General features: G+C 41.7%; 1 protein-coding gene across 8 annotated transcripts in view; it reads right to left on the bottom strand.

The window, feature by feature from the left end:
- Nucleotides 1-19262: 19262 nt before the first annotated feature.
- arhgef10la (Rho guanine nucleotide exchange factor 10 like a) overlaps nt 19263-27720 on the bottom strand; it is a 109425-nt gene continuing 100967 nt past the window's right edge. For all 8 annotated transcript variants that reach the window (XR_016488007.1, XM_036950493.2, XM_021569476.3 and 5 more), the window contains 2 exons: nt 22324-22446; nt 19263-22190 (listed from right to left, as the gene is read on the bottom strand). Coding sequence is in view for 7 of the 8 variants with exons in the window: in XM_036950493.2 (XP_036806388.2) it covers nt 21646-22190; nt 22324-22446 (668 nt within the window). In the remaining variant the exon portion in view is untranslated. The remainder of the gene's footprint in view (nt 22191-22323; nt 22447-27720) is intronic.

Below are 27720 nucleotides of genomic sequence, written 5' to 3'. Positions count from 1 at the left end.
CACCCGCTATCATCCAGAAGGCGAGGTCAGTACAGGTGCATCAAAGCTGGGACCGAGAGACTGAAAAACAGCTTCTATCTCAAGGCCATCAGACTGTTAAACAGCCACCACTAACACTGAGTGGCTGCTGCCAACACACTGACACTGACTCCACTCCAGCCACTTTAATAATGGGAATTGATGGGAAATGATGTAAATATATCACTAGCCACTTTAAACAATGCTACCTTATATAATGTTACTTACCCTACATTATTAATCTCATATGCATACGTATATACTGTACTCTATATCATCGACTGTATCCTTATGTAATACATGTATCACTAGCCACTTTAAACTATGCCACTTTGTTTACATACTCATCTCATTTGTACATACTGTACTCAATACCATCTACTGTATCTTGCCTATGCTGCTCTGTACCATCACTCATTCATATTTCCTTATGTACATATTCTTTATCGCCTTACACTGTGTACAAGACAGTAGTTTTGGAATTGTTAGTTAGATTACTTGTTATTACTGCATTGTCGGAACTAGAAGCACAAGCATTTCGCTACACTCGCATTAACATCTGCTAACCATGTGTATGTGACAAATAAAATTTGATTTGATTTGAATAAGGCGCAACAGCGCCTCTTCAACCTCAGGAGGCTAAAGAAATTCGGAGGCTGTCGGGCTGTATCACCGCCTGGTAAGGCAACTGCTCCGCCCACAACCGTAAGGCTCTCCAGAGGGTAGTGAGGTCTGTACATCCCATCACCGGGGGCAAACTAACTGCCCTCCAGGACACCTACACCACCCGATGCCACAGGAAGGCCATAAAGATCATCAAGGACAACAACCACCCGAGCCACTGCCTGTTCACCCCGCTATCATCCAGAAGGCGAGGTCAGTACAGGTGCATCAAAGCTGGGACTGAGAGACTTATATGCTTCCTGCTTGGCCCTGTCCGGGGGTATCATCGGATGGGGCCACAGTGTCTCCTGACCCCTCCTGTCTCAGCCTCCAGTACTTATGCTGGGACTAGGGTCAATTTGTTATATCTGGAATACTTCTCCTGACTTATCCGGTGTCCTGTGTGAATTTAAGTATGCTCTCTCTAATTTTCTCTCTCTCTTTCTTTCTCTCTCTCGGAGGACCTGAGCCCTAGGACCATGCCTCAGGACTACATGGTATGATGACTCCTTGCTTTCCCCAGTCCACCAGGCCTTGCTGCTGCTCCAGTTTCAACTGTTCTGCCTGCGGCTATGGAATCCTGACCTGTTCACCGGACGTGCTACCTGTCCCAGACCTATTATTTGACCATGCTGGTCATTTATGAACATTTGAACATCTTGGCCATGTTCTGTTTTAATCTCCACCCGGCACAGCCAGAAGAGGACTGGTCACCCCTCATAGCCTGGTTCCTCTCTGCGTTTCTTCCTAGGTTTTGGCCTTTCTAGGGAGTTTTTCCTAGCCAACGTGCTTCAACACCTGCATTGCTTGCTGTTTGGGGTTTTAGGCTGGGTTTCTGTACAGCACTTTGAGATATCAGCTGATGTACGAAGGGCTATATAAATAAATTGTATTTGATACAAAGAAATAAAGTGTAAATTCGGCTATTCGAAACATGAATTGCATATTCCAAAAATCAGCATCAAAATCAAATCTGTGTAAACCAAAGAAAAGACTTAGAACATAACCAATTAGAAATTCAATAAAAATGTAACATCCTTCAGTCGATAAAAACAACAAAATCCATTGCATTACCCAATAAGCCTGCAAGATGGCGCTGACAGAAATGGTTGCTTTGCTTTAAGTCCTTAGGGAACCATGCAGTAATTGTTTTTTTTTATGTAATATTTCTTATGTTAGCCCTGAAAATCTAAAGTGTAATTATATACAGCTGGGAAAAGCTTTTGGGTATAAGAGCGACGTCAACTTATCAACATTACGACCAGGAATATACGACTTTCCCGAAGTCGATGACTTGTTTGGACCTCCACCCTGGACATTGGATCTAATCCCAAAGGCCGACCCAAAACAATGGTGTAGCCGCAGGAGAGGCAGACAGAGCAGCCTCCTGGTCAGACTTAGAAGGCGAGCACACCACCCACTGCTTCCGAGCATATTAGTCACCAATGTCCAGTCTCTAGACAGCAAGGTGGATGAAATTAGGGCACGAGTTGCCGTCCAGAGAGACATCAGAGATTGTAACATTCTCTGTTTCACGGAAACATGGCTCACTCAGGATACGTTTTCAGAGTCAATACAGCCCCCGGGTTTCTTCATGCGTCGTGCCGACAGAAAAAAACATCTCTCTGGTAAGAAGAAGGGCGGGGTATATGCCTCATGATTAACGACTCATGGTGTAACAATAAAAACATACAGGAAAGTCCTTTTGTTCACCTGACCTAGAATTCCTTACAATCAAATGTTGACCGCATTATCTCCCAAGAGAATTCTCTTCGATTATAGTCACAGCCGTGTCCCCGCCCCGCCCTGAAAGAACTTCACTGGACTCTATGTAAACTGGAAACCACATATCCTGAGGCTGCATTTATTGTAGCTGTGGACTTTAACAAAGCTCATTTGAGAGCAAGGCTACCTAAATTCTACCAGCACGTTGACTATAGTACCTGCTCGAGCAAAACACTGGACCACTGCTACTCTATCTTCTGCGATGCATACAATGCCCTCCCCCACCCTCCACCGTCCCATAGGCAAAAACTCAAACAGGATGTACCCTTGACTAGTACCGTTCAAAGTTGGTCTGACCAATCAAAATCCACACTTCAAGATTGTTTTGGTCACGTGGACTGGAAAATGTTCTGGGAAGCCTCAGTCATTGACATTGATTTATACGCTGACTCGGTTAGTGAGTTTATTAGTAAGGGAATATCCCCCTGAAATGCACAAAAATGAATGGGAACTTATTGGCACCATACGAAACATATACATGATGTACAAAACCATTCAAATGGACGCCATTTAATTCAAAACGCATTGCAAATGTCGTATGACAAATGCCAAGTGTCACACAGCAACAATCCAATAGATGGCGAGCGCGCCCCACAGTAAATTTTCATATTGCAAATGCACATCAAGTCAAGACCGAAGGGTCAAATTTTGAAAATTTTAAATATTTTTCAAAAACTTATCACCCCCTTAAAAAAGTGCTTTCTGGATCGTTTTTCGAAATTCTTTGCGATTTTTTTTGTCAATTATACATGTATTGCAACTGTATGAACATACTTTTGTCATATTTTATTGTCATATTTTTTTTACTTGTCCATAAGGCATATGTTTTGCAATATGATTTCATAGGAAGTCAAAAGTCGAAGTCAAAAGTTGGTGAACCATTGCCAAATGCCATATTCATATGTGCAAATGCAATATGAAAGTATCGAAAGTGCCAAATCAGGATGTTTTGTCCATTTGCAATATCATATCATAGGAAGTCAAAAGTCGAAGTCAAAAGTCAACCATGTCCAAATGGCATTTATACTGCCCAAATGATATATATCACAATGTTAAGCCAAGAATCAACGTAGATGGTCTATTTGATGAGGGAGAAGTGGGACTTTAAATGATTCTTTGAAAAATGTCAAAAATTACCAGGGGCGCCCCCTATTGGATGGGCACGGGTGGGGGGGTGCTCCCTACCAAACCGTGGACCCCTTGCACCCCCTAAAGGCATTACAAATATATTTTTTTATGTGCTCCTGGTAACCCATTCCAATCACCAGGTGCACGGCTGTCCATTTGTAGGGTTACTGCAGGAATGTGAAATTGACTGGCCCGATGAACTCGGGATGGCCGGGCAGTGATTCTGGTTCCTCTCCATTACTCGTTGGTGTTGATTTCAGAATATCAATTTGGTTATGGTCTATCACTGTTTAAACATATTGCAAATGGACACAAGTCAGCCAGGAAGTCACTATCCATCAGTCAATTAGATATCATTCTGACACCAAACTGATACAAACTGACACCACACCCACTTTTACCAACTCGTTTAGAAGCCAACTATCACATATTTCAGAGCAAGCCCAGAATTCACAGCGCCTTCTGTTTAAACCATAATAAAAACATAAAACACCTAGTTACGTTGTAGCAGCGGGTCCAGGGGCTAGCTGAGGCGATCCCGAATCCCAAGTTTTGGCTCGATAGGTCATTTGGAGTCCGAGCAGCGACCTTAATTGGTGATGAAAATCCAAATTTTCCAGGCGTTGCTAAGGGGTCCTTGAATGAGCTATCGGACAGAAACGTCAGAGTCCGTCTCTATGGGCCGAGGCGGTTTCAATGCACCTAGTCTTGCGACTGTGAAAAAAAGTAGGCACAAAATTAAGCCTGTCCCTAAATGTCAGGTGCTTTTGTGGGGACAGCGGTGGAACCGTTAGGGTTAGAAGGACAATTCAACCACAGGAATTTTCCTAAGGTCGTCCCAATCTGTGCAAGCCTAACCTTGACTGTGTGGCATTAACCTCTCTGGGATATTCAGGACACAAGCGTCCCACCTAAAACCCCAGCCAGTGAAATTGCAGGGCACCAAATTCAAAACAACAGAAATCCCATAATTAAAATTCCTCAAACAAACATGTTTTTTACACCATTTTAAAGATAAAGTTGTTGTAACTCTAGCCACAGTGTCCAATTTCAAAAAGGCTTTATAACGATAGCACACCAAACAACTATGTTAGGTCAGCACCTAGTCACAGAAAAACACAGCCATTTTTCCAGCCAAAGAGAAGAGTCACAAAAAACAGAAATTGAGATAAAATTAATCACTAACCTTTGATGATCTTCATCAGATGACACTCATAAGACTTCATGTTTCACCGTACATGTATGTTGTGTGATAAAGTTCATATTTTTCCAAAAATCTCAGTTTACATTGGCGAGTTATGTTCACTAGTTCCAAAACATCCGGTGATTTTGCAGAGAGCCACATCAATTTACAGAAATACTAATAAAAAACATTGCTAAAAGATACAAGTGTTATGCATGGAATTTTAGATCCACTTCTGCTTAATGCAACCGCTGTGTCAGATTTTTTTTTTAATTTACGGAAAAAGCATACCATGCAATAATCTCAGTACAGCGTTCAGACAACAAAACTAGCCATACAGATACCCGCCATGTTGTGGAGTCAACAGAAGTCAGAAATAGCATTATTAATATTCAGTTACCTTTGATGATCTTCATGAGAATGCACTCCCAGGAATCCCAGTTCCACAAAAAAAAATTGTTTTGTTCGATAAAGTCCATGATTTATGTCCTTTTTGTTTGCGCGTTTAGTACACAATCCAAACTCACTAGGCGCGGGCAAGTCCAGGCGAAAGTTCAGACAAAAAGTCATATTACAGTTCGAAGAAAAATGTCAAACGAAGTATAGAAACAATCTTTAGAATGTTATTATCATAAATCTTCAATAATGTTCCAACCGGAGAATTCCTATGTCTGTAGATAAGCAATGGAACGAGAGCTACCTCTCTCGTGACCACGCCTCAGAGCCTGTGGCATTCTGCCAGACACTTGACTCATTCATTCTGTTATACTCACAGACATCATTCAAACAGTTTTAGAAACCTCTGTGTTTTCTATCCAATACTACTAATAATATGCATATATTAGCAGGCAGTTTACTCTGGGCACCTTATTCATCCAAGCTACTCAATAGTGCCCCCCTGTCACCAAGAAGTTAACTTAAAAAAGCGTTGAGGCCTCGATGTCATCTTGTTTCTGGACTAACAGCCCATTAGTCCAAACCTATGCTCACCAAGTTTCGTCTTCGAAATCTTTTCCGAAAAATGACCAAAATTAGAAAATTTTATAAAACGGATACCGAATGTCCGAGAGACTTTGTTCGATGACTTCCTGGAAGATCTGGCCCCGGTGCACGGCCTGCCGCCGTCAACAAATTTTACAAACATTCGCGGAAGTCTAGTGAGGGACCGTACATTTGCAATATGGACATTCTCATCGATCGTACAGCAATGCTGAAAAGTGCCCTTCATGTATGGAAGTACAGTGGAGATATTGTACCCACTGTGGCTATTTACACCTACCCCAACCAGAAACCGGGGATAGATGGCGGTATTCAAACAAAACTGAAAGCGCGAACCACAGTATTCAACCATGGAAAGAGGTTGAGGAATATGGCCGAATATAAACAGTGTAGTTATTCCCTCCGCAAGACAATTCAACAAGCGAAATGTCAGTATAGGGACAAAATGGAGTCGCAATTCAACAGCCCAGACACGAGACGTATGTGGCAGGGTGTGTAGGCAATTACGGACTACAAAAAGAAGACCAGCCACGTCACGGACACCGACGTATTGCTTCCAGACAACCTAAACATCTTCTTTGCCCGCTTTGAGGATAATACAGCACCAGTCGCGGCCTGCGGCCTATTTGACACGAAGGTCTATTCTTCAAAATTATACAAATAGGGCTTGAAAGTAAGCTGTATGACTTAATGAAATCTATGTACACTACACAGTAAACCAGTGTGCAATAAAAATCCAAAACCAAAGAACGTAATTATATTCGCAAAATCAAGATGTGAGACAAGGCTGCTGTTTGAGTCCAACCCTGTTCAACATTTATATCACTGAATTAGCAGTGTTGGACCACTCACACTATTTGATACAGAGCTACCTGCTATATGCTGATTATTTGGTTATTCTATCACCAACCAAAAAAAAGGTCTTCAACCGAACCTTAAAGTGGAACTGACAGCCTTTTAGCTTAGATATGGTCATTTTCATGAAAGAAAGAGAGACAGAGAGAGAGAGAGAGAGAGGCATAGACACAGTGAGACAGATATTCAGACAGAGAGAGACTGAGACTGAGAAAGAGAGAGAGAGACTGAGACTGAGAGAGAGACAGACTGAGAGAGAGAGAGACTGAGAGACTGAGACAGAGAGAGACTGAGAGTGAGAGATAGACTGAGACACTGAGAGAGACTGAGACAGCGAGAGAGACTGAGATGCAGAGCGAGACACTGAGACACACTGACAGAGAGAGAGACACTGACACAGAGACAGAGACACAGAGAGAGAGACAGACACAGAGAGAGACAGAAACACACAGAGGGAGAGAGAGACACAGAGAGAGACACAGAGAGAAACTGAGAGAGAGACCGAGACTGACAGAGAGAGAGACCGAGACTGACAGAGAGAGAGAGAGAGAGAGAGAGAGAGAGAGAGAGAGAGAGAGAACCTTGAATGAGTTGCAGGACAAAATAAAAACCAGCCAAGGAGGGCCTACAGCAGCACCTAGATCTTCTGCACAGGTTCTGTCAGACCTGGGCCCTGACAGTAAATCTCAGTAAGACCAAAATAATGGTGTTCCAAAAACGGTCCAGTTGCCAGGACCACAAATACAAATTCCATCTAGACACTGTTGCCCTAGAGCACACAAAAAACGATACATACCTTGGCCTAAACATCAGCGCCACAGGTAACTTCCACAAAGCTGTGAACGATCTGAGAGAAAAGGCAAGAAGGGCATTCTATGCCATCAAAAGGAACATACATTTCAACATACCAATTAGGATCTGGTTAAAAATACTTGAATCAGTCATAGAGCCCATTGCCCTTTATGGTTGTGAGGTCTGGGGTCCACTCACCAACCAAGACTTCACAAAATGGGACAAACACCAAATTGAGACTCTGCATGCAGAATTCTGCAAAAATATCCTCCGTGTACAACGTAGAACACCAAATAATGCATGCAGAGCAGAATTAGGCCGTTACCCACTAATTATCAAAATCCAGAAAATAGCCGTTAAATTCTACAACCACCTAAAAGGAAGCGATTCCCAAACCTTCCATAACAAAGCCATCACCTACAGAGAGATGCACCTGGAGAAGAGTCTCCTAAGCAAGCTGGTCCAGGGGCTCTGTTCACAAACACAAACACACCCCACAGAGCCCCAGGACAGCAGCACAATTAGACACAACCAAATCATGAGAAAACAAAAAGATAATTACTTGACACATTGGAAACTATTAACAAAAAAACAGAGCGAACTAGAATGCTATTTTGGTCCTAAACAGAGAGTACACAGTGGCAGAATACCTGACCACTGTGACTGACCCAAACTTAAGGAAAGCTTTGACTATGTACAGACTCAGTGAGCATAGCCTTGCTATTGAGAAAGGCCGCCGTAGGCAGACATGGCTCTCAAGAGAAGACAGAATATGTGCTCACTGCCCACAAAATTAGGTGGAAACTGAGCTGCACTTCCTAACCTCCTGCCCAATATATGACCATATTAGAGAAACATATTTCCCTCAGATTACACAGATCCACAAAGAATTTGAAAACAAATCCAATTTTGATAAACTCCCATATCTACTGGGGGAAATTCCACGGTGTGCCATCACAGCAGTAATATTTGTGACCTGTTGCACAAGAAAAGGGCCTTGTGTACTTGTGTACTTTCCCTTGTGTACTTTAACCATTTGTACATTGTTACAACACTATATATATATATATATATAATATGACAATTGTAATGTCTTTATTGTTTTGAAACTTCTGTATGTGTAATGTTTACAGTTTTCATTTTTATTGTTTATTTCATATATATATATACAGTGCCTTGCGAAAGTATTCGGCCCCCTTGAACTTTGCAACCTTTTGCCACATTTCAGGCTTCAAACATAAAGATATAAAACTGTATTTTTTTGTGAAGAATCAACAACAAGTGGGACACAATCATGAAGTGGAACGACATTTATTGGATATTTCAAACTTTTTTATCAAATCAAAAACTGAAAAATTGGGCGTGCAAAATTATTCAGCCCCCTTAAGTTAATACTTTGTAGCGCCACCTTTTGCTGCGATTACAGCTGTAAGTCGCTTGGGGTATGTCTCTATCAGTTTTGCACATCGAGAGACTGAAATGTTTTCCCATTCCTCCTTGCAAAACAGCTCGAGCTCCGTGAGGTTGGATGGAGAGCATTTGTGAACAGCAGTTTTTAGTTCTTTCCACACATTCTCGATTGGATTCAGGTCTGGACTTCGACTTGGCCATTCTAACACCTGGATATGTTTATTTTTGAACCATTCCGTTGTAGATTTTGCTTTATGTTTTGGATCATTGTCTTGTTGGAAGACAAATCTCCGTCCCAGTCTCAGGTCTTTTGCAGACTCCATCAGGTTTTCTTCCAGAATGGTCCTGTATTTGGCTTCATCCATCTTCCCATCAATTTGAACCATCTTCCCTGTCCCTGCTGAAGAAAAGCAGGCCCAAACCATGATGCTGCCACCACCATGTTTGACAGTGGGGATGGTGTGAGCTGTGTTGCTTTTACGCCAAACATAACGTTTTGCATTGTTGCCAAAAAGTTCAATTTTGGTTTCATCTGACCAGAGCACCTTCTTCCACATGTTTGGTGTGTCTCCCAGGTGGCTTGTGGCAAACTTTAAACAACACTTTTTATGGATATCTTTAAGAAATGGCTTTCTTCCTGCCACTCTTCCATAAAGGCCAGATTTGTGCAATACACAACTGATTGTTGTCCTATGGACAGAGTCTCCCACCTCAGCTGTAGATCTCTGCAGTTCATCCAGAGTGATCATGGGCCTCTTGGCTGCATCTCTGATCAGTCTTCTCCTTGTATGAGCTGAAAGTTTAGAGGGACGGCCAGGTCTTGGTAGATTTGCAGTGGTCTGATACTCCTTCCATTTCAATATTATCGCTTGCACAGTGCTCCTTGGGATGTTTAAAGCTTGGGAAATCTTTTTGTATCCAAATCCAGCTTTAAACTTCTTCACAACAGTATCTCGGACCTGCCTGGTGTGTTCCTTGTTCTTCATGATGCTCTCCGCGCTTTTAACGGACCTCTGAGACTATCACAGTGCAGGTGCATTCATACGGAGACTTGATTACATTTGACTTGATTGTATTTATCATCATTAGTCATTTAGGTCAACATTGGATCATTCAGAGATCCTCACTGAACTTCTGGAGAGAGTTTGCTGCACTGAAAGTAAAGGGGCTGAATAATTTTGCACGCCAAATCTTTCAGTTTTTGATTTGTTAAAAAAGTTTGAAATATCCAATAAATGTCGTTCCACTTCATGATTGTGTCCCACTTGTTGTTGATTCTTCACAAAAAAATACAGTTTTATATATTTATGTTTGAAGCCTGAAATGTGGCAAAAGGTTGCAAAGTTCAAGGGGGCCGAATACTTTCGCAAGGCACTGTATATATATATATATATATATATATATATATATCTACCTCACTTGCTTTGGCAATGTTAACACATGTTTCCCATGCCAATAAAGCCCCTTGAATTGAATTGAGAGAGAGTAACTGGGACAGAGAGAGAGAGAGAGAGAGAGAGAGAGAGAGAGAGAGAGAGAGAGAGAGAGAGAGAGAGAGAGAGAGAGAGAGAGAGAGAGAGAGAGAGAGAGAGACTGGGACACAGAGAGAGAGAGAGAGAGAGAGAGAGACTGGGACACAGAGAGAGAGAGAGAGAGAGAGAGAGACTGGGACACAGAGAGAGAGAGAGAGAGACTGGGACACAGAGAGAGAGAGAGAGAGAGAGACTGGGACACAGAGAGAGAGAGAGAGAGACTGGGACACAGAGAGAGAGAGAGAGAGAGAGAGACTGGGACACAGAGAGAGAGAGAGAGAGACTGGGACACAGAGAGAGAGAGAGAGAGAGACTGGGACACACACAGAGAGAGAGAGAGAGAGAGAGAGAGACTGGAACATAGAGAGAGAGACACAGACAGACAGACAGACAGACAGACAGACAGACAGAGAGACAGTTGAAGACAGAGGGAGACAGCGAGAGCAACAGACAGAGAAAGAGAGAGACAGAGACAGATTAATAGAGACACAGATAGAGAGAGACAAAGTAAGAGACTGAGTGAGAGACTGACATGGGACCGATATGGTTTATACTGCTCAATGTTCGCCCACCAGGGTCTTGGCTGGTGGTACAGCTGTCATACAAAGGATACCGAAAGGAAATTGTGTGGGATTACTGGCCGTTTGTCAGATGGAGAAGATAGGAGCAGCAAGTGCTGATTCTGGGCACCAAACAGACACACAGTGAAATAATAGCCTCTCAATATGGATACCCAGGGGGAAAAGTATAGATTAGTTGTTGTTCTTTTTTATATTGGGGATGCAGCAAGTCATATTTTGCTCACCTTGTAAAACACGACCGGGCTGTTGTCATATTCAATGCATATTATTTACCTCTGAATTGTTCTGGACATCATCCAAATTCAACAGAGATGGGAAGAGGAGAGACCTGAATGCTTATGCTCTTATTTTGTTTGAATAGTGGGAGAAATGTTGACATAAAAGCGATTTGATTCACTGCAAGACATAAAACAAAAATGTATCTCCTTCACGGAGGTCCCAATGAGATAGTAGAGGAGACGTACAGCAATAAATATATGAATTGAAGGTCACCCCAAATTCTCATGAAATAAATGCTGCAGGTCAGGAAAAAAGTAGAGTGTGTCAAATGTTTTATACTTCCTAAGGTAAATAAGGAGAAGGGGCTACAATCTTGCACCTGTAGCATGAGAGGTTTGAGGACATTGCCTGTAAAATCCTATGTTGCTTTATTCCTATTGTGATTTTACAGACTGTTGCACATAAATCGTAACATCAAGGACTGGGACTAGGGAGCAGTGAATGTACTTCACAAGAAAATAAAGCTGTCATTGTTACGATGTGTGAAAAGAAGGCAGAACATCTATTTTTCAATAGCCCTTCTCCCAGTCTCTGGACATGGAGATATATTGTACAATCGCTGAAGATAAGTAGCACCATGGTGTCAAGCCATGGAGCAGACCGTCTCCTAGGAGACAGGCTGAATAATGTACAGCAATCAACATTTCATAAATCCTCTGCATGATTAAAAGGTGATAAATAAAATATATGGTTGAGTCACTCCATGAGCCTTCACAAAGCCTCCACAAAGGTCTTCCCAGAGCAATGAGATAGTGATGGGCCTGACAATTAGAGCAACATGTTGGGAATTGGTTACCCCTACTGCATGGCAGATCTGTCTGGGAAACTTAACACAATGGCTTCTGGAAACCTCTCAGAATAGGCCTATGATTATTCATATGAGCTTGAAATGGTCAGTATTACCAACATTTGCCATCACATTAACCTGAGCTGTGCCTATTCCAATTACATCTACTAAGAGCATTGGAGGCCCATAATAACACCCAATATGACTGTGTACTGTATGTGGGCCCTATCCTTGTATTCTCTCAATGGAAAACATCAGCTCCAGCTTCCTTTCTCGAGGACGGTTAGTCAATCAAATCAAATCAAATCAATTTTATTCATATAGCCCTTCTTACATCAGCTGATATCTCAAAATGCTGTACAGAAACCCAGCCTAAAACCCCAAACATCAAGCAATGCAGGTGTAGAAGCACGGTGGCTAGGAAAAACTCCCTAGAAAGGCCAAAACCTAGGAAGAAACCTAGTTAACCTAGTAAAGTGTGCTGTTCTTCCTTTATCATGTGTGCTGCCGAGCTAGCGGAAGTTAAATGCAATGCAAATACGCTCAGCTTTTAGGAGCCAACAGATAAAGCAAGAAGACCTCCAAACTGCATCGCTTCATCAGTTCCAGTTTAGCCTTGCCCGGGCCATGCAAATTATACCTGAGACACAGGGAGAGTGACGCTGCCAGCTGCACAGGCGCAAAGCTGGGGCTCAAGATAGGCAAATCTCCCCTGGGGCAGGGGTTAATTGGCAGAAATATCTTTAGAATACTTTACAAAGGGGAATCTGAAGTTCCCCTGGAAAATAAGGACACACATAAAGCAGTACTGTTTGAGTTCTATTTGACAGCAAAAAGCTTACACAGCATTTTGGGCTTTTTCTCAACGTGTCATTTTGCTTCCAGGGAAGGATGCGTTCTATTGCTGACCCACGTAAAAGGTGCAATTCAGCAGAGCTTTATCAGATCAGCATTCTGTTCCCAGCATTATGTTCCTATTTTAGGATACATTCTCTTCTGCCTAGGTTTGTGTTTGTAGAATTCTAACTCAATGCATTGTGTTGCAGAGAGTAGGCTGCAATGAGGGAAACATTTGATCAGCTGATAGTTGATCAACATCTACTGCAAGATCCCTAGTGCCTTGCCGTAAGGCTGTGTTGTGTATGGCTGTTCTGAATGAGAAGTGTATGTTCCCTTGAAAAGAATAACACTCAAAGGGCAGATGTGAGGATCACTAATTCATTGATTCGTTAGCCGAGATACCTTTTGTGCATCTATCTGCTTTATTGAAACAAGGCCAGTGTACTCTAGTCAGAAAACGTTTTTTTATGTTGGCAGTTTGGCATAATGGCCCATATCAGTTGAATGTTTCATGATAATCCATTCACCAAAGATGGTGATGCTAAAACTGGTGGCATTCACACAGTGAAAACAAGTGGCACTCATATTAAACACTATTGCATGTATATCAGGAGACTTTAACAGAGCATATATAATTGATGTGTCCTTTCATTACTGTCAGTCACAGTGGCTTGATGGGAGTGTTAAAAACCAGAGAGCGTTCTGGAAGAGAATACATATTAGACAGTAAGTACATTGATGTCTTATGCCAATGTGGATAATGGACACAATAATTAAACCACAAGTGCTTTTGAGTGCAGGACACTAGTATTTGAAAGGATATTCTACCCATGATCCAGTGTAAGTATTTAAAAATGTTTAGTAACACCTGTAGTGATCATATTCCCCCATCCTGGACTGACATGAAAACCATATGAGAGGCGACATTGTGAAACATTCCTGGGGCCTCATTAATCAATCATGTGTAGGTACAAATCTGTGAGTAAACTAATGTGTGGGATCATATCCACGCAAAGTGTGAGATTTATCAATATGAATGTTTGCTTGAGTGTGTGTACATTTACCCACAGACATGACCATGCGTACACACAGTGCCAAGTGGTGGAATAAGAGAACTGCTTGTCAAGCAAGAAATTGGGGAAATATATTTGCATAATCGTGAGAGTAATAGTTAAATAATTTTTCCATTGAATTGTATTTCCATTGTGAATTCATGCAACAATTATTGACAGGCTATATACATAAAGTATAAATTCACCACATCAGTGCATTTGTTAGGATAATTATCTATGTAAAGTACAGTAATTTGTTAAATTAGAGGCACGTGTGAAAATGAAACCATTGTTGAAATACTGTACTTTATATAGATTATTATCGTAACAAATTTACTGATATAATGGGAAATGGAATGAGAGATTAATGATCTGTTGGAAGATTTGGAACACTTTATTCACAGAGAGCGCATTTTTAGAGACAGGTGGTAGTTTTTTGCAGAAAATATAAATTGGCTCATCAGATATCGTTTCCCATAACCAATCGTATAGGATCTTTGCGAAAATTTAAGGCCTACACTATACAGTGCATTCGGTAAGTATTCAGACCACTTGACTTTTTCCACATTTTGTTAAGTTACAGTCTTATTCTATAATACCCCTTATTCACACAATACCCCATAACGACAAAGGGAAATCAGGTTCCTAGAAATGTTTGCACATGTATTAAAATGTAAAAACAGAAATACCGTATTTAAAAAAGTATTAAGACCCTTTGCTATGAGACTTGAAATTGAGCTCAGGTGCATCCTGTTTCCATTGATCATCATTGAGATGTTTCTACAACTTGATTGGAGTCCACCTGTGGTAAATTCAATTGATTGGACATCATTTGGAAATGCACACATCTGAAAAATTAGCGAGAAGCACTTCAGTGGATGGCTGGGTGCCAGCAGAGTTTTGCATGAGCAACAGCTTGGAGCAGACATTTTCTCTCTCTCTCCTATTGAAAAAGCTACGGGGAAATATTATTGATTATTTATTGTAAAAACAACCTGAGGATTGATTATAAAAAAACCTTTGACATGTTTCTACAAACTTTACGGATACTATTTGGAATTTCACTGTCGTGGCAGCTCGAGCCTGTGGATTTCTGAACAAAACGCGCCAACCAAATGGAGGTATTTTGGATATCAAAATAATCTTTATGGAACAAAATAAACATTTATTGTGTAACTGGGAGTCTTGTGACAAACATCCGAAGATCATCAAAGGTAAGCGATTCATTTTATTGCTTTTCTGACTTTCGTGACCCATCTACTTTGCTGCTGGCTGTTTGTAATGTTTTGTCTGCTGAAAGAGATGTCCTAACATAAACGCTTGGATAGCTTTTGCTGTAAAGTTTTTTTATATATCTGACATGCCAGGTGGATTAATAACAAGCTAAGCTGTGTTTTGCTATATTGCACTTGTGATTTCATGAAAATGTAATATTTTTAGTAATTTAATTTGAATTTGGCGCTCTGCAATTCAGTGGATGTTGACGAAAATGATCCCGCTAACGGGATGGGTGCGCCAAGAAGTAAAGAAAGAAATTACACATGTTAACTTTTAAGAAAGCACACCTGTTAATTGAAAAGCATTCCAGGTGACTACCTCATGAAGCGGGTTGAGAGAATGCCAAGAGTGTGCAAAGCTGACATCAAGGCAAAGGGTGGCTGTTTGAAAAATCTCAAAAATAGATTTTGATTTGTTTAACACTTTTTTGGTTACTACATGATTCCATATGTGTTATTTCATAGTTTTGATGTCTTCTTCACTATTATTCTACTACGTAGAAAATAGTCAAAATAAAGAAAAACCCATGAATGAGTAGGTGTTCTAAAACTTCGGACCGGTAGTGTATATTCAGAAATTGTGACGTTTGTTTTACTGCTAATATGATGTTTTGAAATGTATATCAAATTTGAGTCTTGTAAGCCCCACAGATGTGTATGTGTGCATATGCATATGGCAGGTGTTTTGATGTCTACAAATGTTTCTGTATATTGATGTCTTGAAAATAAGGCTATATGAAATTCAGACTTGTGGAAGCCCCACAGCAATACTCAGGTATGTGGGTATACTATAGGCTATGCATCTGGCAGGTTACATGGCTGTTTACTCCGTCTTCTGCACTGCTAAGTTGTGTTTGTCACTCTTTTTCTCATGCCTTCAGGTACCTCAGAGCCTCCTAGATCACTCTCCGCTCTCGAGCTCACAATTTGTTCCGGGACCTCCCGATTTTACAAATTAAGTACTGATAGATAGAGTCCACTTTCTGCGCTGGTGTCAAATGTCACTATTGCATATTATTTGTATATTAACATATTTTGGAGAATCCTTATAGATATGTTTGACACACAGTACATACTATGTATTTTCTCTTTAAATTAATTTGACAACTGATTTGTATTTCTAGGGTGAGGTTGGGCTAACTAAATGACAAATGGCAATCCAGGAGAAATGGAAATACAGCATACTTTGTGATATCAAATGCCTTTCATGAACACAAATGTTCGGAAGTACGTAGGCCCCCTTCCTGCTGAGTATAAAAAATACATATGATTATAGATACCCAAAATAGATTGAATGGGCTTGTCATTCAAACAGTACTGATGAAAAATCAAGTCCATTTGATCTACAGTAAATATGGGTATACGAGGACATCTAGTGGTCACTGGGTTTTTCATTCTCGGCCAATTCCATCATAAACGTGTATCCCCCTTCACAACCTCAAGCAGGTTGGGTGAGTCCCCTTTCCTATAAAACAAAAAAAACACAACTGTGTGCAATGAGATATATTTGATGCAGATATTTACTTTGCAACATGTATTGTCATTGACTTGAACAAAATATAATTGTATGAGCTATGCATCTGTGTACCGGTGTTCTTGTACCTCTCTACTAGCTAGCTAGCTAGATGGGGAAGTCCAGTCCCAGAGGCAGTCCGTTCTGCATGACTTCTTGACTTCGATACAATGTGTCATCATGCATTTCTGCATGCCCACTGGTAACCGTCATAGCTGTCTTGCTAGCTAACTTAGCTCATCAACCAGTATTTTATTTTGCAATTTCTGCATGATGACACTTATTAAAGCATTGAATCTCATAAGGACCTCACTGTGCTAAATACGGCTGCTAGAATCCTGACTAGAACCCAAAAATGTGATCATATTACTCCAGTGCTAGACTCCCTACACTGGCTTCCTGTCAAGGCAAGGGCTGATTAAGGTTTTACTGCTAACCTACAAAGCATTACATGGGCTTGCTCCTACCTATCTCTCTGATTTGGTCCTGCCGTACATACCTACACGTACGCTACGGTCACAAGACGCAGGCCTCCTAATTGTCCCTAGAATTTCTAAGCAAACAGCTGGAGGCAGGGCTTTCTCCTAAAGAGCTCCATTTTTGTGGAATGGTCTGCCTACCCATGTGAGAGACGCAAACTCGGTCTCAACCTTTAAGTCTTTACTGAAGACTCATCTCTTCAGAGGGTCATATGATTGAGTGTAGTCTGGCCCAGGAGTGTGAAGGTTAATGGAAAGGCTCTGGAGCAACGAACCGCCCTTGCTGTCTCTGCCTGGCCGGTTCCCCTCTTTCCACTGGGAGTCTCTGCCTCTAACCCTATTACAGGGGCTGAGTCACTGGATTACTGGTGCTCTTTCATGCAACTCCCTAGGAAGGGTGCGTCACTTGAGTGGGTTGAGTCACTGATGTGATCTTCCTGTCTGGGTTGGCATCCCCCCTTGGGTTGTGCCGTGGCGGAGATCTTTGTGGGCTATACTCGGCCTTGTCTCAGGATGGTAAGTTGGTGGTTGAAGATATCCCTCTAGTGGTGTGGGGGCTGTGCTTTGGCAAAGTGGGTGGGGTTATATCCTACCTGTTTGGCCTTGTCCGGGGGTATCATCGGATGGGGCCACAGCGTCTCCTGACCCCTCCTGTCTCAGCCTCCAGTATTTATGCTGCAGTAGTTTATGTGTCGGGGGGCTAGGGTCAGTTTGTTATATCTGGAGTACTTCTCCTGTCTTATCCGGTGTCCTGTGTGAATTTAAGTATGCTCTCTCTAATTCTCTCTCTCTTTCTTTCTCTCTTTCTTCCTCTCTCTCGGAGGACCTGAGCCCTAGGACCATGCCTCAGGACTACCTGGCATGATGACTCCTTGCTGTCCCCAGTCCTCCTGGCCGTGCTGCTGCTCCAGTTTCAACTGTTCTGCCTGCGGCTATGGAATCCTGACCTGTTCACCGGACGTGCTACCTGTCCCAGACCTATTATTTGACCATGCTGGTCATTTATGAACATTTGAACATCTTGGCCATGTTCTGTTATAATCTCCACCCGGCACAGCCAGAAGAGAACTGGCCACCCCTCATAGCCTGGTTCCTCTCTAGGTTTCTTCCTAGGTTTTGGCCTTTCTAGGGAGTTTTTCCTAGCCAACGTGCTTCAACACCTGCATTGCTTGCTGTTTGGGGTTTTAGGCTGGGTTTCTGTACAGCACTTTGAGATATCAGCTGATGTACGAAGGGCTATATACATACATTTGATTTGATTTGACTGTCACCACTGGTCATCAAGCTAGCCACTTACCCAGCAGGGTTGCATCAATTTCCATTGGGCTAGTGCTAGCTAGGCTGATCTAGGCAGATAATGCTAGCTAGTTAATGCGAGCTAATTATCATGTAGCAGATGCTATGCTAACATTAGCTAATTAATTTTTGTCATTCAACTTGGATTTAACTACCGGTATGTATCTAAACCAGTTTCAGCATGAGAAAATGAGTGAAGTCCCAAATTCCTGTGAGATACTGGGATAATTTTCGCACTGGCTATCGGGCCTCAGAAATGAAAGATCCTGTCACAGATTAGGAGCCACTCCCCTTTTTTAATGATGTAATATATTTTATGTGATAAGAGGGCCAGAGGTAATTACAGATGCCTGTGATTATCTGAAGTACCCAAAACGGGCCACTAGATGTCTTGTGATTACATACAATTCTGGTAGTTTACTGGTCAATTTAGAAGGTTTCCAGTAATATACACTCCCTTTGCAACCCTAGGTGTGGAGACATATGGGCAGACTGAGCACAGAGGGCCACACCAGGTCCAGTTATCCAACATACTGGGCTGGACCATACTGCAATGGGCTGTACGAACAGAGAAATGTGAAGTCTGGTTCCAGAGAAATGTGAAGTCTGGGGATGAGCCAAGGGATTGGTTACAGTGGCCTCTAACAGACAGACTCTTATTAGGCTTCACAAATGGGTCAAAATGTAGACCTATTTTATGGTTTGTGGGTCATTGAACTGGTTCAGACTTGTAAATCTTCAAATCAACACACCAACCTTAATTTGAGTCCCACAAAAGATGATTAGAATCATGTTATCACTATGAAGTATTTATTTAACATTGACATATTACACATGAATGATGAAACACTTTTACAGTACAGTATGTAAGCATGTATTTATTAACGTACCAATAGGACATTGGAATTGACATGTAATGGAGAAAAGCAATGTTTTATATGTGCAATGTAACTTAACATTATTAATCTAATGTTAAAGACTTCTCACTCTATCAACGTACACAACTGAGTCACATAATTATTTCATCATAATCAAAAGTTAACCCAGCCGACTCAACACAAGCCTCTTCCTCTACCACAGGGGTGTCGAAGTCTTTAGTATTATAAGTGCGCATTCTTTTCAGTTATGTGAATGAAAGTTGAATTATGGGAAGCTTCGAGAAGCTGCACAAATCGGTTTTATAAGAACAGTATGGTCGGTATGAGTGTGAAGTTATAATGGACAATCTCCATTTAGGAGTTTGAATAGATCAAATAATAATGAGTGTGAATGGATGAGAAAGGATGAGAGAGTGGAAACACACTAAGATATAGGGTGCAATAACGTCTGAGCAAACACCCCAGCAGTGGGAAAGGCAAACCACTGAAACAATTGTTGTACATACAGGTAGTGTTTGTGGATGAATAATCTATACCACATAAAGGTTACTCAATCATACCCTCATGTACACTCTGGCTACATCCAAATAACCTTGACTTGTTGGTGACCTCCAGAAAAGTGTTGTGGAATAGTATTATCATAGAAACACTAAATAGGTCCTGTGGTTTTTGACAGTATGCTTTAAACAGCTTTTCTCATGTGTACGTTTGGATGGAAAAACCTCAACGGTCTGTATTGAGTTGTGTTTTCTATTGAAAAGCTGCTGTCTGTCAATGCCGGGGAGATTAAGTAACATGACAAAGAATGTTTCAAAACCTTAGAAAGCATGGCCTTCAACTGGGATGAAATAGAGTACTCAGATGTGGAGATGTAACTGGAATTATTAACAGATTCTACAGAAGTCGTGACAAAATATGTAATCAACCATCACTTCCATCCAGCAGCAGAGGCAATTTAAAAGAACACTTCAATGCCATGCATTCATAGCCAAACATCTCAATTAATTTGTAAATGAACACTTTTCAAAGATGTTGTCAAAGGTCTTTTCCATTGTGGAAGAATAGAAACAGGAACAGGGCAGGATAATACCATGTCTCTGTTAGCACACCAGACCACCGATGGCAATGGCTTCACAAAGTAAGTGAAGGAAAGGAGACAGAAATGCTACTAGGGGATAGATTTATCAAAGGTTTGCGTGTGTTAAATTGCCACAGAACCCCATATGAAGCATTCTCCCCTCCGATTGCCTATACACAGCACCTAATGATGTCTTGGTGGCTGCAGTTGTTGTTGCATTTTGTAGTTAATTCAGCAGGCTTTTTGATGTGTAACAAAGGTTAAATAATTGTGAGCCTATGTGTTTGCTTAACTAACTTAAAATTAACAATGTACAATGTCTTCGTCATCGACAATAAAGATCTACAGTATGGTATCTGTTTTGCATTTTGCAGTAATTAGAGTAGGAACATTTAAAGTTAAAACCTCTAAACTGCGATAGACCATTACACATCTGCCTTCTATTCCCTCTCAGGAATCCTCCTTGTCAATGATACCTCATCTAACCCGCCTATTTATGCAGTATACTGTAAAACATCAGACGATTAAGGACTCACAGTCAGTGTCTAACACACTTTAATTTCCTAGAGGCACAGATTCAATTGTGACACACTATGACAGACGTTTCACATATTTCACATTGCCAGGGAGTGAGAACGAGGCTTACTGAACTAACAGAACTAAATAAGTCCTTCGTAAACCAACAGTAGTTTCTCAGCTCTAAACTGATGGGTTCTCTCCCAAAGGATCAGATAAAAGATGTCCATCTCCAGCACTGCAGCATGGTAAATTCAACAAACGGTCGCTCTCAAAGGAATGTGGTCCATTGTTACAGGGGAATGCTGTCAACTGTGAGAGATAAATGTGTGTGAGGTGAGCACAGTCAGTCTAATGACGCTAGATTTCGGGATATCCATTTTGGCAAGGTGGGGAGAGTACTAGTTTAAGCTGTCACAAGAAATGCCCTGGGCCTGTGGCTGAGGAATAGGATACACACAGAGCCACCAATGGGATGTCAGTGCCCCATGCCTCACAGGCCACCAGCAGGTCTCCTCAGATGGAGCATGCAGGAGTTCCTGAACCTACACAAGGAGCCATCTGCCTGGCCTTGTGCTCTGTGCCAGCACTAATACACTTCTCTCACATGGTTCAAGTTCCTGTCATTATTGAATGGAGAGGATTCGGGGCTGGGATAAAGAGCTGTTTCTCCACTCTACACTGCCTGAATGTTGATGTCCAGGTCACACAGTTAGTGGCAGTTGCCATACCATCAGGGTTGTTTCTGAAGACTCCACACCCGTGCGCTCTGCTGTCCCTTCCCTCAGTCTTTGGAAGCCCCTGCCCCCGGATATGACCGCGGCCGAGGTCACCCTGTCCCTACGCCCCCTATCTCGCTCACAGGGGCGCCCCCGCACCCACATCTCAGGGTCGTCACTGAGCTCATAGATGGAGCCGTCCTCCAGTCTTTGTTCCAGAGATTCCAGAGAGGAGTCAGACGCCTCGTCGCCCCGTGCCGTCAGTGCTGGCCCCGGCAACCCCGACGTGGAGCGTAGCCTGTACTGTAGCAGCACACCCCGCCCCTTGCCCCGCCCCTCCCCCTGGGAGCAGCCTGACTGCTGAAGAGACTCCTGGGAGGAGGAGTCACTGCGGTCCTCCCCTCCGCAGGCAGAGTCGGGTCCATCCCCCACAGAGTCCCTCTTCAGCAGCTCTGCGGACAGGGTGCTGGAGGTGGCCACCAGGAAGTCCACCGGACCACAGTGGGCATTCAGAGAGGTCATCCCTTTTCCTGGAGGACAGAGACACAACCAGAAAAGCACAATGTTGACATACATATCCCCAGAAGCAATTAGTATTCCCATTTTGATAATGGATAATTTGTCATGGTGAAAACCTTAATATCCTCCTCCCCTCATCTGTACCTGTTATTTTGGGAATGCCCTCCAGTTTGGGCACGGGCAGGGTGATGATGACTCCCTGGGCAGTCCCCACCCACAGAAGCCCCTGGCAGAGGAGCAGGCTGGTGACACGCATGCTCTTCTGGCCTACAACATAGGAAAAGGGAAACATGAGAGTTTTGTTAAAACCTCTTGGGGCTAGGGGGCAGAATTTTCACTTTTGGATAAATAGCGTGCCCAATTTCAACTTCCTGCTACTCATGCTAAGAATATAAAATATGCATATTATTCATAGATTTGGATAGAAAACACTCTGAAGTTTCTAAAACTGTTTGAATGATGTCTGTGAGTATAACAGAACTAACAGGCAAAACCCTGAGGACTAACCGTTCAGATTTAGTTTTTTTTTAGGTCTATGTCTGTTCAGTGTGTTCTTGTTGGAAAACTATATTTCTTAGGAACTGGTTTTCAGTTCCTACCGCTTCCACTGGATTTCACTAGTCTTTGGAATTTGGTTGAGGTTATTCCTTTGTGTAATGAAGAAGTAGGCCAACTAGGAACTGGGTACACTGTTGAGAGTCGCGCAAGACGTGAAAATTTTCGCTGGTTTGTTTTCATTCCTGTATTGAACACAGAAAGACCCGTCTACAATTTGATCGATTATTAACGTTTAAAAATACCTAAAGTTGTATTACAAAAGTAGTTTGAAATATTTTGGCAAAGTTTATAGGCAACCTTTGAAATAATTTGTAGGGACGTTGCGTTTTTTGCAAGCTGTTTTTTTCTGGATCAAACGCAATTTATAAATTGACATTTAGATATAGATGGACAGAATTAATCGAACAAAAGGACCAATTGTGATGTTTATGGGACATATTGGAGTGCCAACAAAAGAAGTTTGTCAAAGGTAATACATGTTTTATATTTTATTTCTATGTTTTGTGTAGCGCCTGCAGGGTTGAAATATGCTATCCTCTTTGTTTACTGCTGGTTGGCTATCATCAGATAATAGCTTCTTATGCTTTTGCCGAAAAGCCTTTTTAAAATCTGACATGTTGGCTGGATTCACAACAAGTGTAGCTTTAACTGAGTATCTAACATGTGTGATTTAATGAAAGTTTGAGTTTATAGATTTTTTTTGAATTTGCCGCGCTGCATTTTCCCTGTTTTTTGCCCAAGTGAGACGCAACTGTCCTGCCTATCCATAAGAAGTACTGTATTCATAGCATTATGGAAATGAAACAATAACTCATGTTACGGTTATTGTTGTTAAAACCGCATTATTATTTCTGGCACCACATACAGTATGTTTACATCACGTCAGTTATTAGTATCATTCAACAGTACACAGTTATGCATGTTGTGTTGTGCTGTTGTGTTTCCATGCACTTTCTTTGTTTCAGTACAATAGGCATTAGTTATCACTATACAGTTGAAGTCGGAAGTTTACATACACTTAGGTCATTAAAACTCGTTTTTCAACCACTCCAAAAATGTCTTGTTAACAAACTATAGTTCTGGCAAGTGGGTTAGGACATCTTCTTTGTGCATGACACAAGTCATTTTTCCAACAATTGTTTACAGATTATTACACTTATAATTAACTGTATCACAATTCCAGTGGGTCAGAAGTTTATATATACTAAGTTGACTGTGCCTTTAAACAACTTGGAAAATTCCCGAAAATGATGTCATACCTTTAGAAGCTTCTGCTAGGCTAATTTACATCATTTGGGTCAATTGTGCCTGTGGATGTATTTCAAGGCCTACCTTCAAACTCAGTGCATCTTTGCTTGACATCATGGGAAAATCAAAAGAAATCAGCAGAGGCCTCAGAAAAAGAATTGTAGACCTCCACAAGTCTGGTTCATCCTTGGGAGCAATTTCAAAATGCCTGAAGGTACCACGTTCATCTGTACAAACAATAGTAAGCAAGTATAAACACCATGGGACCACGCAGCCGTCATACCACTCAGGAAAGAGACGCGTTCTGTCTCCTAGAGATGAACATACTTTGGTGCGAAAAGTGCAAATCAATCCCAGAGCAACAGCAAAGGACTTTGTGAAGATGCTGGAGGAAACAGGTACTAAAGCATCCTTATGCACAGTCAAACGAGTCCTATATCAACATAACCTGAAAGGCCGTTCAGCAAGGAAGAAGCCACTGCTCCAAAACCACCATAAAAAAGCCAGACTACGGTTTGCAACTGCACATGGGGACAAAGATCGTACTTTTTGGAGAAATGTCCTCTGGTCTGATGAAACAAAAATAGAACTGTTTGACCATAATGACCATCGTTATGTTTGGAGGAAAAAGGGGGAGGCTTGCAAGCAGAAGAACACCATCCCAAGGGGGTGGCAGCATCATGTTGTGGGGGTGATTTGCTGCAGGAGGGACTGGTGCACTTCACAAAATAGATGATAGGAAAATTGTGGATATATTGAAGCAACATCTCAAGACATCAGTTAAAGCTTAGTCGCAAATGGGTCTTCCAAATGGACAATGACCCCAAGCATACTTCCAAAGTTGTAGCAAAATGGCTTAAGGACAACAGAGTAAAGGTATTGGAGTGGCCATCACAAAGCCCTGACCTCAATACTATAGAAAATGTGAGGGCAGAACTGAAAAAGCATGTGCGGGCAAGGAGGCCTACAAACCTGACTCAGATACACCAGCTCTGGCAGGAGGAATGTGACAAAATTCACCCAACTTATTGTGGGTAAGCTTGTGGAAGGCTACCCGAAACGTTTGACCCAGGTTAAACAATTTAAAGGCAATGCTACCAAATAGTAACTGAGCGTATGTAAACTTCTGACACTGGGAATGTGATGAAAGAAATAAAAGCTGAAATATATCATTCTCTCTACTATTATTCTGACATTTCACATTCTTAAAATAAAGTGGTGATCCTAACTGACCTAAGACAGGGCATTTTTACTAGGATTAAATTGCAGGAATTGTGAAAAACTGAGTTTAAATGTATTTGGCTAAGGTGTATGTAAGCGTCCAACTTCAACTGTACATGCAAACAGTATAATTGTGAAATTACACACAAAATAAGAGCCTGATGTTTATGGTTTTCTGGTCTCTGTCATTGGCTTATTGGCTCTTGTGGTCCTGATATGTAGAGTTTCACTTAATATCCACGGCAACCACCTAATTGAATTACACATCAGTCATGTGATCGCTACTGAGAGAATGCTAATTTACATATAGAGCTGCATTTACATGGTTGTTCTGTGTCACGCTCAGATTATGACGTGTGATTCGCATGAGTGCTTAGAGAGCGCCTTAATTGATTCATTTCATCACGCATGAACACAGACCATGTTTGGAAGCAGCAGCAGCGCTGTGCAAGGAGGGAGTTGAGGCAGCATCGCTGAGGTGCATGTTAAGCTTCTGCAGAGAGTGAGGTATTTAGGAAAAAGATCTCAGAGGATCAGGACAGAGTTAAAGGCACAGTGAATAATACAATTTTGTACAAAAATTGACTACATTTAAGAAAAAAATATTTAATCAATCTACACACAATACGCCATAATGACAAAGTGAAAACAGGTTTTTAGAAATATTTGCACATTTATTACAAATAAAAAAACAGAAATGCCTTATTTACATAACTATTCAAACAATTTGCTATGAGACTCAATTGAGCTCAGGTGCATCCTGTTTCCATTGATCATCCTTGAGATGTTTCTACAACTTGATTGGAGTCCACCTGTTGTAAATTCACTTGACTGAACATGATTTGAAAAGGCACACAACGGTCTATTTAAAGTCCCAAAGTTGACAGTGCATGTCAGAGCAAAAACCAAGCCAAGAGGCCGAAGGAATTGGGTACCAAAATATTTCTGCAGCAAAGAACACAGTGGCCGCCATCATTCTTAAATGGAAGAAGTTTGGAACCAACAAGACCCCTCCTAGAGCTGGCCGCCCGGCCAAACAGAGCAATTGGTGGTCACTCTGACAGAGCTCCAAAGTTCATCTGTTGAGATGGGAGAACCTTCCAAAAGGACAACCATCTCTGCAGCACTCCACCAATTAGGCCTTTATGGTAGAGTGGTCAGATGTAAGCAACTCCTCAGTAAAAGGCACATGACAGCCCGCTTGGAGTTTGCTAAAAGTAACCTAAAGGACTTTCAAACCATGAGAAACAAGATTCTCTGTTCTGGTGAAATCAAGATTGTTCTCTTTGGCCTGAATGCCAAGCGTCACGTCTATAGGAAACCTGCACCATCCCTACGGTGAAGCCTGGTGGTGGCAGGATCATGCTCTGAGGATGTTTTTCAGCAGCAGGCACTAGGAGAATAGTCAGAATTGAGGGAAAGATGAATGGAGAAAAGTACAGAGAGATCCTTGATGAAAACCTGCTCCAGAGCGCTCAAGACCTCAGATGGGGGCCAAGGTTCATCTTCCAACAGGACAATGACATTAAGAAAACAGCCAAGACAACACAGGAGTGGCTTTGGGACAAGTCTCTGAATGTTCTTGAGTGGCCCAGCCAGATCCCGGACTTGAACCTGATCTAACATCTCTGGAGAGACCTGAAAATAGCTGTGTAGCGATGCTCCCCACTCAACCTGACAGAGCTTGAGAGGCTCTGTAGAGAGGAATTGGAGAAACTCCCTAAATACAGGTATGCCAAGCTTGTAACATCATACCCAAGAAGACTCTAGGCTGTAATCGCTGCCAAAGGTACTTCAACAAAGTACTGAGTAAAGGGTCTGAGTAGTTATGTAATTGTGATATTTCCGTTTTAATTTTTTTATAAATTAGCCAACATTTCTATAAACCTATTTTTGTTTTGTCATTATGGAGTATTGTGTGTAGATTGATGAGGGGGGGAAAACATTTGAATCCATTTTATGATAAGGCTGTAACGTAACAATGTGGAAAAAGTCAAAGGGTTTGAATACTTTCCGAATGCACTGTAAATGTCAGTTGACTGCTTAGATAGAGATTGTGTCTATTTCTAGTCTATGTCACAAAGAGCTACATCAGAGGGGCAGCGACCACCCACTCCAGAGTTAAAGAAAACTCCACCCAAAAACGATATTTTGGTATTTGTTTTATTAGTCCATTGTTGATATAGTCCCAAAATGTTTTGCATGTCAGCAATCAAGTCTTCAAAATACAGAAATACAGCCGGTATGATACATTTTGTATCATATGATGCTGCATTTTGCATCATATGCAAAAAATATTGTTTTTGAAATGTTTCTTTAACATGAACTGTCAAGTTTAGAGCATGTAGGTGCCAGCCAGGCATAATCTAGGAACAGCAATTAAAGAGGATAATGACAAAGACAGGAGATTAGGGAGGTATTTAAGCAATCCTCCACCTCCAATTTTTACAGTAATGCAGAGGTCTTCAGTGGGCTGATCTAAGGATCTAAGTCTCTAAAGATAACTATGTCGCT

The sequence above is a fragment of the Oncorhynchus mykiss genome, chromosome 17 (assembly GCF_057628025.1).
Source record: "Oncorhynchus mykiss isolate SJ-2025 chromosome 17, ASM5762802v1, whole genome shotgun sequence".
Taxonomy (NCBI): Eukaryota; Metazoa; Chordata; class Actinopteri; order Salmoniformes; family Salmonidae; genus Oncorhynchus; species Oncorhynchus mykiss.
The sequence above is the reverse complement of the archived record's forward strand: the minus strand, read 5'-3'. Positions and strand labels throughout refer to the sequence as shown.